Source organism: Lepisma saccharinum, chromosome 15 (assembly GCF_977018435.1).
Source record: "Lepisma saccharinum chromosome 15, izLepSacc3.1, whole genome shotgun sequence".
Taxonomy (NCBI): Eukaryota; Metazoa; Arthropoda; class Insecta; order Zygentoma; family Lepismatidae; genus Lepisma; species Lepisma saccharinum.
In genome coordinates, this window is record NC_139243.1 from 12,570,102 (window position 1) to 12,586,342 (window position 16,241).

The 16,241-nt window shown below is 41.0% G+C and overlaps 1 protein-coding gene across 2 annotated transcripts in view; it reads right to left on the reverse strand.

Moving 5' to 3' along the window:
• Pka-R1 (protein kinase, cAMP-dependent, regulatory subunit type 1) overlaps positions 1 to 16,241 on the reverse strand; it is a 198,699-nt gene that overhangs the window by 165,277 nt on the left and 17,181 nt on the right. The window contains exon 1 of one of the 2 annotated variants that reach the window (XM_083136635.1): positions 5,906 to 6,088. The exons of the other annotated variant lie outside the window; for it this stretch is intronic. Coding sequence (XP_082992761.1) covers positions 5,906 to 5,917 — 12 coding nt within the window. The 5' untranslated portion in view covers positions 5,918 to 6,088. Of the gene's footprint in view, positions 1 to 5,905; positions 6,089 to 16,241 lie in introns of those variants that run through there. 2 annotated transcript variants of the gene reach the window in all.

The window sequence follows — 16,241 nt, forward strand, 5'->3', positions numbered from 1 at the left end:
ACGTCTTGTCCTTAAATTACGAGAAACTGGATCGTTAAATTTTAAAACACCTAAGCAAAAACGACGGATTCTAACCGAAGCAAAACTCGATGAAATTGGTGCAGCGTTAGAACGTTCTCCAAACAAACCTCTACGCCGTGTTTCACAGGAGATGGGCGTGTCAAAATCATCAGCACATACAGCCACTAACCTACTAAAATTAAAACCGTACAGAGTTTCTATAGTGCAAGAATTACGGCCCCCTGACAACGTAAGTAGAGTAAATTTCTGTAATTGGGTTTTGCAGAATATTGTAGATGGTATTGTTGATCCACAGTTAATATTTTTTTCGGATGAGGCATGGTTTCACTTGCGTGGTCATGTTTGTTCACAGAACAATAGATACTGGAGCACTGAAAATCCCCGAATAATACACGAAGTTCCGTTACACGATGCAAAAATTGGTGTGTGGTGTGCTGTAAGTGCCAAAAGAATAATAGGGCCTATATTTTTTGAAGACACAATAAATTCAGAGAGGTACCGCACACAAATACTCGCGCCGTTTTTTCAGTTCTTATCAGATAATGAGAGACAATATGGGTATTTTCAACAAGATTCGGCCACAGCCCATACCGCCGCTGATTCTTTGGACGCTATAAGGGAAGTGTTTGATGACAGAATAATTTCAAGAGGTTTATGGCCTTCACGTTCGCCAGATCTTACCGTATGTGACTATTATTTGTGGGGAACCTTGAAAAATAGAGTCTACCGAAATAACCCTCATAGCATCGACGAACTAAAAGACAATATAAGGGCAGAACTAGGAAGAATTACGGAAGAAGAACTTTTGCGTGTGAATCAAAATTTCATCAAACGATGCCAGGAATGTGTGAATGTAGGTGGACATCACTTTGAACAACTCTTATAACACAGGTTAGTGCTAGTTTTGCAATATTTATATAAATGTCTGCATATGTCCATAAAAATATGCGGGCATTACAGGCCGCAAATGTCGGCACCTCCGTCAGCGCCGCCCGCCACGCTTCTCCCGATCTCTCGGCTGCAGATCGAAATGGACGCACGGTATATCTTCTTATGCAGGTTACATATTATAAGTGTAATGTGAGTGGGACTTTGGTCCCGTGATGAACAAATAATGGAATATGGTCCCGAAAACAAATCGCCATAGCTCGGCGTAAATACCTTTTTTATGTATCGCAAAGGGTCTATTATTCTCTACAATAATCATAATTCAAGAATTACGCACTTCTTAAAACCAATATAAATATATATTATCACCTTAGCATCCGCAGCTACACCGGATACAATATGAACATTTCACAATTTTACTTGCTACTGTTATAATAGAAGATAGGATACCGCGTATACGGTATAATACTTTTCCTGCAATGCCTTCCCAAACTAGATATTATCTATTGTAGATTAGGCACACACACGAGATGTACTATGTAGAAATTTTCAGCGAAAAATGCACTGGCAGAGACGATTCCACGCAGCTCAGGTAAAACAGCGATAGCGAAAAATCAGGCGAGGCCAGGCCGGCTCGGTAGCTCAGTGGTTAGAGCAATGGAACGGTATGCCAGACCCGGGTTCGAGTCCTGGTCGAGCCTGCATTTTTCGCTGAAAATTTCTACGTAGATATTATCTACTTTGTCATCTTGTATGTTGGGAGACGATGACATTGTTTTATCCAATGCTTCTAGATTTTTGAGAAGAACAGGTGTTTTCCACTGTTTGAGTTTTCTTTTCTTTTAAATCTCCTAACCCTTTTTAATGTGTTGTGTTTGTCCTATGCAGGCTCATTGACAACCTGCATTTTTAACCTTTCTAAAGAGGTTTTTTACACCCCTCTTTTATGTATTATTTTTAAATTTTGACGTAAGGGTTTTAGATAAGTGGATCTTCCCCGTATACAATGAAGGGTGTAAATTGGCCCAAAGTGCCGACACACACAAAACATTTTAAATCGATCAATCTACTTCAAACATTCGGCCGCCAAATACTCGTCGTGAACTACCAGGCATGAAATTTCAGTACAAAATCACGACTGAACTTTAATTAGACAATTCAATCTTTGAGTATCCATACCACCAATCGGCAATGTAAAACTCTACAATTCTACAGGGCTATCCCTTCTGGAGAACTCTCTTCTATAAGCTAGTTTCATCTTTGTGCTCTGAATAATATGTATTTGTAGCGCCGTTTTTCTCCAAATTTGGCTAATCGCGACGTCCTGATGGTGTACCACTAAATGCCACATCTACTGGCGGCTAGACTTGAGAGCAATGGAAGATTCTTTGCGGTACCTTGGACACGAAAGTAAACGATGATAGCCGAATACAATTGAACAGATCGCTGTTCAGAAGGCGTCCGGTATAAAACCAAGGTTCTTAACGGCCCAGGAATTTTAAATAAATTCAATTCCGGTCCATGGGAGAAAATCAGCAAGCGTAAATTGCTTCTGGACCGTAAAGAACCTTTTTATCCGTAAGGTATTTCAATTCGGTCCAGGAACCTTTTCTCGGATCAATTTGAATACGGTCCAGGAACCTTTTCTCAATGAAAGAATACGCAACTTGGACCGAATATAAATTACGCGAGAAAAAAAGGTTTCGGTCCTGTTGCGGAACGCAATAGAACACATTAGAATGTGTGAGTTCCTGGATGTTTAACAACCTGTATCAAACCTTTGGCTTAGACGCAGTCTAGACAGGACAGTGATTCGTTCAATTGGAGAGGTTCGAATCTCCTCGCCAAACTAAGATTGCATTCTCACATATCAGCAGTTTATTTTACTTTTGGACTCCCCAAGTCCAGTCGCGATTAGCCTATCGGTAAAAAACTGACTTGAAACTTTACAATAGCCAATAGTCCATTGTGCATGCCACCTCTGTAGACAAGCTATCTCCAACCCTTTCATTGTCAGACGATTAGCATTCCATGGGACGAGTGGGCAACCTCCTGAAAGCAAATACGACTACATGCCCATGTGCAGTCGGGCAAGCAACATTCTAATCGTGACCAGCTTATTCGCATGCAATGTTCTCCCAAGGGCCTGCAGGAAATGACTGTCCGTGACTCGGTGGCGACACTTTCCGAGATAAATTGGCGGGTCATGCAGTAAATACACATTAGCTTTGGAAGACCATTTCGATGCACCTATATCTGCCACGGTTTCTTGTCCTCGCATGTTTCGCGGAGTCCAGCCCATTGCATTTGAACAACGGAAGCAAAAGATATACCCTTCCACCCCAAACGTCTATTGCCTGTTACACATGGAGTAAATTACGACTGTCTATTTTCCCTTAATGTCTACATACGATTGATTGAATTGCTGTTTGGAGTCCACTTTATGCACAGTAAGGCTAATCGTGACTGGACCTACAGTTTACCCGGGACCCCTTGATTACAAGGCAACGACACTATCACTGCGCCATCGGAGAGTCCTGTCTGTCTACATAGGACACTGCCTCTTCAATTGGAACTAAATTTAATCTCTCACCCCAGGTCATAACAGCAATAGTCCATTAGTGCAAGAATGAAGATAGCTACTCATACCTCAATATCAAGGAACAATGAAGGCAGCAGCATCCATTCCCATCTCACAATAAAAAAGGCTCGAAATCCGGATGAAATCAGAGAGAAACATTGCAAAAATGCTCAGATTTTGATTGAAAATGTAGGAATAGACTTGAAATGTGATCAATGTTATCTGCAAATTCATCATTTATACTCGCATATATGTATATTCAATACATGGGAGAGCTGAACCTCTGTGGCGGAGGGTTTAGCACAGCGTACTACGACGCCAGGGATTCTGGGTTCGAATGCTCACCTTGGTTGATCTTCGTGAATGTCCATCAATTTAATCATATCACCCATCCTCATCTTTGCGATTAGCCAAAAGATGCAGAAAAGCGATGCAAAAATAAACCAAATCAATCAATAAATACACAAGAGGATTTCAGTATGGATTGGAAATCAATGACCTGCATGTATAACCTGGCCCGGGAATCGAACCCTTGGCTTTTGGTTCCGCATCGCTCTGAGCTAGGGATCTCCAGACCGCCGACGGGGCCATTTCCAGTAGCTCGTGAAGGTTTTGGCAAAAAAGTCTGTGGATAAGAGCGGAAATATTTGAGTGAAACTCTTGGCAGAAATATTTGCTTTTGCCGATAGATGGACATCTTCTAATATCTGTGACAACATATTCACAACCAAACAAATACTGTGGATGATTGACTGAATTGGAAACTGTGGGTGCGTCAGCACTTAAAAAGATTTTATAAACCAACAAAGGATTGTAAAAAATTAATTCACACTTGGTAGCTTGTTATGTACTTTCAAATGTGGGAAGTAGCTCAATGGCTCTGCGAGTTTGGAGACCCCTGCTCTAAGCTAACCTTGGGCGGTCTTGTCTCGTTTGTGAGGAGGGGCCTCCCAAGTGGGATAGTGGTAACGTCGTAACCTTGTAATCAAGGGATCCCGGGTTCGATACTCTGGGGAGGGAGGGAGAAAGAGGATGGAGAGGGAGGGAGGGAGGAAGAGAGAGAGAGAGGAAGGAAAGAAAGAGAGTTTCCTTTTTCCCTTTGTTCTTTCCTTCTTCCTCCCCTTCTCTCTTGCCTCTCTGCAAAAAAACCCTCTCTCTCTATCTCTCTGAGAGAGAGAGAGAGAGAAAGGAGGTGAAAGAGAGAGAGAGAGAGAAGAAAGGAGGTGAAAGAGAGAGAGAGAGAGAGTATCCCGGGTTCGATACTCTGTGGAGGTACATTACACAGTGGTTCGAATCCCACTTTAAACTGTATGTCCTGTCCAGATTAGCCCTTTCTGTGCATAAAGTGGACTTAAAATAACAATTCAATTAATCGTATGTGAGGAGGCCTGTCTCGTAAAATATAGGATAAGCCAGCGCTTGAAGTAGACAATGGTAGCTGGGGGAATGTTTGGGTTAGTTGGGGGGATATTTCTACCGTTTAACACTTTTTGACAATGAAACAGATTGGGGCACGGTTTGCGAAATGTTGCTAGCAGGGGGGATGGGATACTATCCCCACCGCACCCCTCACTTCCAGCACTGGTGTAAGTAATACATACAGTGAGTCACCGAACGGACAGTCTAAGCGTACACATATAATTAAAGGAAACCACTTTCTGGTTTGCTACCTAACGCCTCGTTTGGACGTTAAGAAATCCTCGAAATCAGAATTTTATATTAATCTTTGGAACTTAACGTCGCTTTTCTGCCACTTTTGACTTATCGCAAAGATGAGAATGAGTGATGACATTGATGAAGGGACACTCACAAAGAACACCCATGAAGGGTTTGATTGATTTGATGTTTTAAGTTCACTTTATGCACAGGAAGGCTAATCGGGACTGGACCTGCAGTTTAAAGTGGGATCCGAACCACTACGTGCCTCCACCGGATATCGAACCCGGGACCCGTGATGTCGTAGGTCGCTGTGCTAACTAACCACTCCGCTACGAAGGTCGGCTGGGGGATTTTAGCATGAATGCTGCATGGATTCACAGTTCCCATTAATGGATTAGCTTTGCAATTACGATAACAAAATATGTGACGCATCTATAAATACTCAAGGATATATCCACTTGGAATGTCAGAAGAAGAAAGAGATTTTGTTCTTAAATATTATACACTATAGTTAACCAGTCTCGAAGGGCCTGGTCTACCATCCCTGATGCTAAACAACACATCATCGAACTCAGCTGCTCTTAATTAATGCAAGCCCTGTTTGAACTTCTATTCGGCATTATCAGAAACAAAAAGACACATATCAACAAGTTGTTAAAGTATAACACACGGTTGATTAACAGAAAACTAAAAGATCACCCCTATACCCAAGATAATTTCAACAATACCGGTGATTAGAGAAGAATAGCTACTAACCTCGATATGCATTTCGGCTTAGAAAAAAAATGTGTCTTCGCTCTCAGAAAAAACTCTTTAACAAGTGTACTGCAACGTGCAAAGATAAGCATAAGCTACTTCCTTCAGCAGGTCCCGTCTAGTTAATCATACAAAATGCGCGCGCACTTGCAAACAAATACATCTTCCTTTCAGTAAACAGCGTTGTGCTTTGCTATAGCACCTCCGGGAAGCACGCGGAGGGTAAGACCGCCACTCCCACTAATTTCGAAGTCTTCTCCTTTCGAAGGTCACGTGTTCGTCTTGACCAATCCCAACTCAAAAGCACCGAAATTCTGATTACAAGTCACGCCTCTTTCCCTTATATAATGAACATTTCCGAACAGCATGATGAGTACGAAATGTTAGCGAAATTTTGCACAATGAGGGCCTTCTTGATTTGCGTGCATGTATTTTTGGTGGTATTATGTCGTTTTCTCTACCTCTCTAGGGCAATCGCGACGAAGGAATCGGTAAGGGGGTACAAAGTAACACGCCTCTCCGATGGTGTAGTGTTTCGCTGTTGCCTAGTCATCGCAATCAACGGGTACAGGGTTCCTTCTCCGGTGGAGGCATTGCACATAGGTTCAGATTCCACTTTAAACTGTAGGTCCAGTCCCGATCAGCCTATCTCAGCAGAAAGTGGACTTTAAACAAACTTTGACTTCTTTTGGCGAAGTAGTACTCAGGCCGGGACTCTAACCTGGCACCTTCGGTCGATAAATTGTCAGCCAGTGGACGAGCTCCGACACAAGAGTCGGCACCAATGAAATAACGATGCCTTAGCGAAGATTGGAATTTAGGACCCCTGACTGACCACTCGGTTAAGGGTGTGGGCACACTTTTCCCCCACTTGTCAGTCAATTCCCATCTTTGATTTGATTGAATGAGTAAGTTTGTCTCTTTTAAGCCCGCTTTATGCACAGTAAGCTTAATCGGGACCAGACCTACACTTTAAGGTGGGTCGAAACAACATTGCGTCTCCAACGGGTATCGAACCCGGGACCTCTTGATTACAAGGCGACAACGTTACCACTACGCCAATGGGGAGGTGATTTGATTGAATGAGTTAAATTCCCTTATCTAGAGACCTTACGGAATTTAAAAAGGAGGTGTAAAAAGCGCCTTGGGAAAGAAGCATCCCGCACTAGTTAAAAAGAGACGATGTTAAGACGCCCGTACTTCTCAAAATGCTAAAAACATTTATCATCATCTAACAACATGGATGACAAAGAGTCTGGAAGATGAAAAGCTTGTCGGGGGACATTAAAATCGAAACACTCGTTACAGAGCGGAGGGTCCAGCCCCTGAAGCAAATGATGTGTGAAACGACCGTTTCCGACGAGTCTGAGAGCATTCATTTCGACTGTAGAGAGAGACAAATGCCGCCCTCTTACACGTTTACGCTGATACTCAAAAGAAAAACTTTCGGTTAATATTCCAATATTAGAAAATCGAATGGTAGCACCTACTGAACAACGAAGGAAAAAACTTGAATCTTCTCGAAAAGTGGAGCAAATGATGCGTAAAAAGAGTTCCCCGAGTGCTTCGGAAGAAAATAAACAGGTCCTCGCGAGAGTTTCTCTAACTTCCAAACATCGAGGTTTTTAAGCGGCAGCGCGCAAACTTGGCGAGTGTGAACAACGTATCCCCTTGGATAAAGGTTGATTACGGTTGTAACAACATGCATTTCTTTGTTGATGGAAAGCCTTGTGCCAGTTTCTGCTGAGCTGATATGGTAGAAGAATGAGTCTTTTAGAATTTCATAATGGAACGGCGTAAAGTTTTCTTTTTAATAACCCGTGACGCAGCGTGAGGGCAAGCGTCTACCAACAGACTGCCGGACTCGCTCCGTGGAATATCATCCAACCAGTTACAGGGTGACGTGTGATCAACACGACGAACCCCCACTCGTCGTAGGATTTCAAGCCCGGGTTAACCTATTCATTCGTAGCTCCCTAATTTCCTCACGATGGTGGGTGGCCACCGGTCCCATACACAGGCCGAAATCTCAGGAGAAAACTTGTTACGCTTCCCCCAATAGACTCGAATATCGTCGCGTCCCATAAGCATCAGGCTTTGGGCTCAGACTACGGAACGCGCAACCACCCACAACCCGGGAGCGTATTTACAAACACTCGAGTGCTGCGGAACCAGACGGATATAACGCTTTCTTATTGGCTGTGCGCACCGGAAGTGTTTATGTTCCATGTCCATTGTTCCTTGTGTGTTTTGTAACGAACCCGTCTCGTCACAAATTATACGAGTCGCACCTCTATTTTCGTGAACATTCTAAGAATATAAGAATTTGAGATTTATCTAAATTTAAAAGATGAGTTCCATCTCTAATTTGGGAAACTTATTTTAGAAATATACTTTTATTAGTTTATTACTTCTCCACCCGTCTTCGCTAGCGTCGCAGACCCTATATAAAGGCCAAAGCTTAGCTGGCAAGTCAGATTGACTCCGCCTGAGGGCGAGAGAAGGTGTGCTCCGCTACGGCGAGAGACCAAACACCAAGAAGGAAATTCCGCTCCATCTTCGGATGAGAGAAGGTGCGCTCCGCAAACGCGAGAGTCCAAGCACCGCAGATGACAAGGTGTGCTCCGCTTCGGCGAGAGACCAAGCACCACAGATGAAGGACTCCGCTTTCGGGCGAGAGGAGGTGCGCTCCGCTCCGGCGAGAGACCAAACACCAAGAAGGAAACTTACTCCGCCGCATCCCGTGAACCAAGAGTAGTAAGGGCTCCATCTTCGGATGAGAGAAGCTGAGCTCCGTCTCCGGACGAGAGATGAGGCTGGACTCTGTCCACGAGTCAGAGAATCCGCTCCATCTTCGGATGAGAGATAGCCTCGCTCCATCTTCGGATGAGAGATGTCACGCTCCGTCTCAGGACGAGAGAAGTGAACTTGGCACGCCAAGGACACACTCCACCCTCGGGTGAGAGAAGTTTCCCTTTAATCCTTTCTTTCCCCCCCACCCCCCACCATCGTCCAACAGCGTTGTAAAAATTTATGAATTACTGTTTTAGGAGATACCTTAGTAACTAGTTTCAAAAATGTAAACGTTGGAGTTCCTGTGTATCTAGGTAAATTAGGAATAGACTAAGTTTATCCTTTGTATAACCTTTCTGTGTTTGTTTCTGAACTTTGTTGTTAAATAAAATTTTATATGTTAAAGTCTATCCTGCGTATCGCTCTGGTCAAGCTTTTGGGAGCTATCCTTTCATCTGGCCACATACACCCGAACCCTGAGTGTAATAGAGTCTCATACCACCGCTGGAGAAATGTTAGCATTATGGGTAATCTTGTAACGACGGTATCTCGTGTGAGAGAGAGATACGTAAGTCCTAAGCCTGTGCCTGCGCCTGCCCCAGTAAAGCCGACGTAAGAGTGAGGCGAGCTAGGGACGTTACAGTTTGTTTACAGGATAAGGCAGGGAGTGCTCGTTGCTATGTGAAGTACGTATGCATTACGTCATCTGGGAGGATCGGGTTTGACGGTGCTCGTTGCTATGTGCAGTAAGTTTGGTGCGGGGTACATTTAGCTACTAACACGTCGCAAAAATCGGAACAAGCAGGTTATTGATTTTGTAGCGTTCGATTTATTTTTATTGTATTTTTGTACTTGTAGACTGCAATCATGTCTAATTGTGCTGCAGCAAGCTATGAAAACTATCACCAGAAAACTAAAGGAACTGACATAAAATATCATAGATTTCCAGTCGATAATTGCGTAAGTAAACAGTGGACTCATGCTTGTAGACGAAATGTAAAAAAATGCAAGTGTGCAGTGCCAATTATTGTGCGAGATCTAAAAGCAGAATTTCTGTATTTTCCACCAAAGAACGTGCTGAAGCCAACTGCAGTGCCATCGCTAAAATTACACCCAATTTAAGAAATTTACCTACTTTAGTACCAAAAAATCGAGGAAGACGTGCCATAAACAAGCTAAAGAATATGCTGCCAGAAAAGAGAAAAATATATAGACTAAGGTATATACACAAACTGCAAGCAATGTTTCGTAGTTGGAAAACATATTCGATCGTTTACAAAGGAGAAACACACGTCTGCATTCAGAAGCAAATAAATTAAAGATTACAAACAACCTCTATCAACCTGCTTTAACTAAATAAATAATTTCAAAATCTAAAACGTAACCTAACCGACAGTACCACAAGAAAAGTCATCAATATCTTGAAAATGTGTTCAACTAGTGCGAAGTACGTAGTGAGCCTAACTGATTTGTTATGTACATTTTATGTAAGTCGGATTTATAATTACTAACAAATTCATTTACTTAACACAAACCGATGTTGATTGTGATTTGTACGTTCACATTATTGTGAAAAACGTTGTCGAAAATGTGCATTTCGAAGATCGCGTACTAACTTCCACGCTATTGGAAATTAAATTCACTTAGTACATCTTCAATTCGAGTTACGTAGAGTTGTATGCACGATGGTAAATATTGCATGAGTGAATATTACACCCATCATTGAAATTTTTGCAACTTTGTTCAATTTTGGTATTTCACAAATACATTGTAAATAATTTTGTACCCTTGTACTCAATATAAACCAATGGAACTTACATTATTTCTTTGTAGTACATTTCTGTCAAAAAGAGCAAGATATAAGATTAGTGTAATGCAAGTTACTTTGTTAATGTACAAATGTGTGTCACATATCAACCTTGGAGTATATTTTCCGGTTATACAACTCGGACACACATGGAAATGGAAATGAAAAATCTGCGGACAAAGTCCTTTAACGAATAATGATTCGTACACTTGCACAGTCAATCATTGTGAGTTCATGTAACTTTTCTCCTTTATTGTTTAATTAAACTAAGATATTTTCATCGATATTCTCAAAGCGTTTCATTTACCGTGTGATCATAAATCTATTTCTATTGGCTTGAATTTAGTAGGTTAAGACATTTAAGTTTGATGTTCCTAGCACTCATCAAGTATTTAGAGCAGGTTAAGTTAGTTAAATTAGTACTTGTACACTTTGGCTCGTCTTCTGAACGCGTTTGTTTGTAAAGTTCTTAATACGAAACAATACTTTTCAGAACTATGACAACGATAATTTGCAGCCAAATTTGAACCAGAGAAATTTAAAATATCTGCAAATTACAAACTGGAATTGCGTTTTCAAAGTCTGAAACTACTATCTTACAAACTATTTCGTCATTCTTCCTCCACATAAAACTTTCCAAAAAAAATTTGCATGTGGGACTTTGATCCGTAAATTATCGTACAGTAAATAAATGTATGAAGAAGGTTGGGGATTCTTTCGAATTTAGAGTAAGTTTCAAATGCAGAGTAAAATTTTATCTAGATTGTATATTGCTTCTTTCACTTGATAATTTGAGAAATAAAGTTACATTATGTAGAACGGTAAAGATTGGATTTTAAGTATATCAGTATTATTTTAATACTTTCTGATGTTATGTAAAATTTGAAATGTTCTTGGAAATGATTGCAACGTTCTGAATGAATAAGAAGGAACGATTCAGTCAGAAAACGAACTATTAGGCTTTTGTACTGCGTTGTGTTATATGTTGTAAATAGATTATACCGGACTACTATCGGATTAAAAATTACGGATATTCAAATTTGGACTCCAATTAAAAGTTAACCAGTAGAACCAGTAGAAGGCAATTACGTGACATTTTACTATCTTGTCTTCGCGATTAGCCCAAAGTAGCAGAAAAGCGGAGTGAAACAAATAAACAAAATAAATCTATGAAACGATCATTTCCTTTTTAACTCTTTCATTCATGCAATTCTTCTTTAGCATGTTAAAATTATAGTATACTATGATTATAAAATGAAGACATGGTAAATGAGAACATGCGCAACTATCTTTGTAACATCGATCAGAAAGTTTGAAAAATATGGATTTTCACAATACGTTTGCGAGTTTTCAATTATGTTACTACTAGTGCCTCCCCGATGGCGAAATGGTAGCGTCGTTGCCTTGTAATCAAGGGATCCCGGGTTCTATACTCGGTGGAGGGACATAGTAGTTCGGATACCACTTTAAACTGTAGATCCAATCCCGATTAGCCTTTCTGTGCATAAAGTGGACTTTTGAAACACCAACTGAATCAATCAGTCATGTTACTAATCATTAAAGGAATGCCTCAATACCATCCCAAAATTTCGATATTTAATAATTCCCCCTCCTCAAAGTAATAAAACACTTTCCCTCTCTGAACCTCGCATAGAAATTATAGCGGCCGTTTGCTTCGGCCAAGCCCCGAACGAACATAACCGAAGGGGCACCGAGCATAACCGATCCTCCCACAAGACGTCACGCGCTCGTGCATGATCGGCAATTTTCGGATGGCGCTACCTTATATAAAATTACCTTGAGGATAAGGGTAAAAACATCAGTCTCGTGATTATTTAGTAATACCGTTTGAAATCAAATTGTCGAAATTGTGTGAAGAAATATATTTTTGAATGGAGAAACAGTAAGAAAATGTTAATCAATCGTTTTCTGGTGATAAAAATCAATATGAAGCCATCGAAAAATAACAATGTTGAATATCTCCGAAAGATCTTAATATATATATTATGTGAAGCGATTACTGCATTACAGGATAAATTACACATTTTGAAAATTACCGAAATGCCATTTCTGTATAATCAACCATGGAAGTGGCATATTAAATATACAATAGGGGCGTGATTACGACCGATTTTTTTTTAAATGAAGATAGTTTTTCTGAAAGTTTTACTTTTCTGTCTTTCAAAACATTACTAAAAAAATATGCTCAAATATCAGCCTGCGTTTAAAGGGGCTTCTTATCTTGTTGGGATGGATTTCTGACATATACCTGTAAATTTGAACCCTGCCCTCTAGCGTTAAACGCATTAACTTTCGGAATGACAGCCAATTAGAAGCCACATATCGATGGAAGTTCTGCAGCACTGTAGAGTTTGTAAATACTCAACCGGGGAGCTAGGAATGAGTAGTGTAGCCCGGTCATGAAAACCTACAGCGACTGGGGGTTCGTCGTACTGACCACACATCACCTCGAAAATGGTTGGATGATCGGCCACATTTGCTGAGACATGTGGGAGTGGGGACGGCAGGGCAACATGGCCCCGAGATTTGGGTGCCTTTTCAGCACACCCCTTACATCTGTGAGTAGAAGAAGGGTGTCAAAGTTGTTGATAGGGAAGGCACATCTTACTATTCCAAGCTCAAAAGAAAGCCATAAGCTTATTACAACTTGCGTATACGTAATGGTCAACTTTGCACAGTTATAAATCATTATCAGAGGAAAACTGAAGGTAAAAAAAATAGAAAATTAATCGTATTACTGCTAAGTTGGACGAGCATCCTTCTAAGAACCAAGGCCGCTTAGATCTCGCCTTGCCCACCTGAATCACAATTTTAAGACACTCTCCCATGTTCGACAGCCTACACAGCAATTAGCATGCACATACCACGTCCTTCCAGCATAATTCTATGCAATCTTGAACGGCAGAAAGCAGGAAGACGAAGTAGTCAGACCTACACACATTAATGTTGCTCGTTACAGCTTCATTTTCTCATTGTTTTTTTTATCGGATACATTAGGAATGGCATCGATACGACACTTCCAAGGCCTCGTTTCGATCTCGAAGAGAGTATGTCGCGTCTCGAGTCCAGGGGCGGATTCACGGGGAGGGTGATGGGGGTGGGGGGTGATTGTTATGCCTAATATACTTGTGAAGACTGAAATGTTTTACCACCCAGGTTAAGAGGCTCGAGAATATCTGTTTAATCTTTCACTCAAGTCCACTTTATGCTAAAAATAGCCTGAACGGAATGAGACCTACAGTTTAAATTTGGTTTGATTGATTTGCTTTATTTTACTTCGCTTTTTGTGTCAGTTTTGGCTAGTTTGCCAAGATGGGGATGAGTGATGTTATAAGGTCCAGACTAAAATTCGCCCCTCCTGACTGCCAGGGCCGGATTAAGGTGGGTGCTATTGATGCTGCAGCATTAGGCCCAGGTGAAAACAGACGAGAATTTTCCGAAAGCTGAACAGTTTTCTTTTGCTATATTAACCTGAAACCTTAGAATGAAATATGGGGCCCCAATTTCGGACGCCTAGACACAGCGTAACTTATTATACAGTTACTATTATTCTTTTTCGCTGTGACGTAACTATAACGATGTTGTGTTTATTGTTCACCGAAGATTTCAATTTGATTGATTGATTGATTTGTTGTTTTAAGTCCACTTTATGCACAGTAAGGCTAATCGGGACTAGACCTACAGTTTAAAGTGGGATCCGAACCACCGGGTATGGAACCCGGGACCCCTTGATTACAAGGTGACGACGTTACCACTACGCCATCGGGGAGGCCCCAGATTATTTCAAGCATCAGGCCCAATTTCATTTCGTCTTAATCCGGCCCTGCTAATTGCAACTTTTGGATCCGCCAGCTGTTCGATTCTCCAAATATAAACAACGACGTGCAAGGGTACTCGCATATCCAGAAAATCATGAAGAATTTGCACACAATAATTTTAGTACAGGGAGGTTATTTCAGTCGTTCACCGCCAGAGTGACGGCCGGTCGGCGGACTCTTCATGCAACAGATCCCGGCAAATTGCATTACAGGAAGTCCGTAACAGAAACCGCTTGTTTTCTAATGTTTCCACTTTTCACAATTACAGTTACAATTACAATTGAAATAAGCACGTACCTTGCCGCAAGGATGCTGTGGAAACGGTATCCTCCCAAATACAAATATTTCTGGCACCTTATTTCTGACATCTAATCTTAGATTAGTCATCGCTACTTTATCCTCAGTTGTCGCGACAGCGCCGGCAGCTTATCGGGGGTTGGGTGAGTTGTCTGTCAGCCACGAGAGGGAGTTTCATACTGCACGTGTCGGCAGTGATGCCAACCGTAGGGACATGTCCCTAAGCATAGGGACTTTTCACTAAATTTCGCCCGCGTAGGAACGTAGGGACAGATTTTGCCAAATGAGGGAAAACGTAGGTACTTTTTTCAATCTTGGTAAATGACATTTTATGAATTAGTTTATCTGGATACTTTAGCGAAGAGGAGGAAAAAGAACTAACTAACAAATCTCCATCAGAATTTTGGAACATGTTATCGGTTACCAAAAACTTTCAAGGCAAGTTCCTTTTTGAAAACATTTCCACTCTCGCGAAAATAGTGCTAACATTGCCACATTCTAAAGCGGAAACGGAAAGAATATTTTCAATGTTAAGTGATACAAAAACAAAAAAGGGAAATAAAATGGGACCAGAATTGTTAAAGACTGCAGGAAATACAGCATCACCAACCAACATCTATCTCTGCACAGCAGCAGCATGTATGACTTCAAATAACATAATCAACAGTAAACGACTCAACGTTATTCATTAGGGGTGTGCGGGATCCTTTACTTTAAAAAGTCGTTAATTCTCGACTTTTTCTGCCTTGTAAGTTTCTGGAACTTATCGAAAATTGTAAGTTTTTATTCTAGAAATGCAAAAACAATCACTTAAAGTGAAAATGACTTGTAAAATTCGAGATTTCCAGTGCTTCGGGAAATTTCGAACATTTCCCGTCCCGAAAATTTTCCGACTTGGTCGGGAAATTGCAAATTTTTCAGTCCCGAATGTCGGGATTTAAAAAAATTACGATCCCGTCCCGACCCAAAAAATTCTGTCCCGCACACCCCTATTATTCATTAAGGCAAGAATTTCCAATACCGGAGCCTTCTGTAATTTCTATGCTACGTCTTATACTCACGAAATAATTATTCGTGATGATTTATCTCAAGTTAACATGTTGGGGTGAGGGGAAAAAAATGTTAATTAACGTGTAAAAGTTGTAAAATAAGCATTTCAATTCTCGCAATGATTCTCCGTATACAAGTATGGTAGCCATATTTGTTGATATGAACAAATTACAATTAGTTACGCTGTCTACAGCGTTGCCACACTGTTGATTTCATACTTGGAGAGCATGGATTGTGTAAGAATAGCGGAAGAGAACAGTAAAAAAGTTGTTAATGTTATACAGATTGTTAGGTGGAGTGTGCAGGAGGGCTAATTAATAAACTTATTCATTTCAGTATATTGCCCAAAGAACATGCTTACATGTGACAGCGACAATCACGATGTAGAAGAACTGATTTGATTACAGGTAAATTTGGCAACATTACATCAATCATAAAATTGCAGGATACGAAAATGGCGTCTTCGATGATGTTAAAGTGCTACGAAAAAAATATTTTTTATCGGTTCGTAATCACAATTACCGCAAAACCATTCAGGAATAGCCCCACT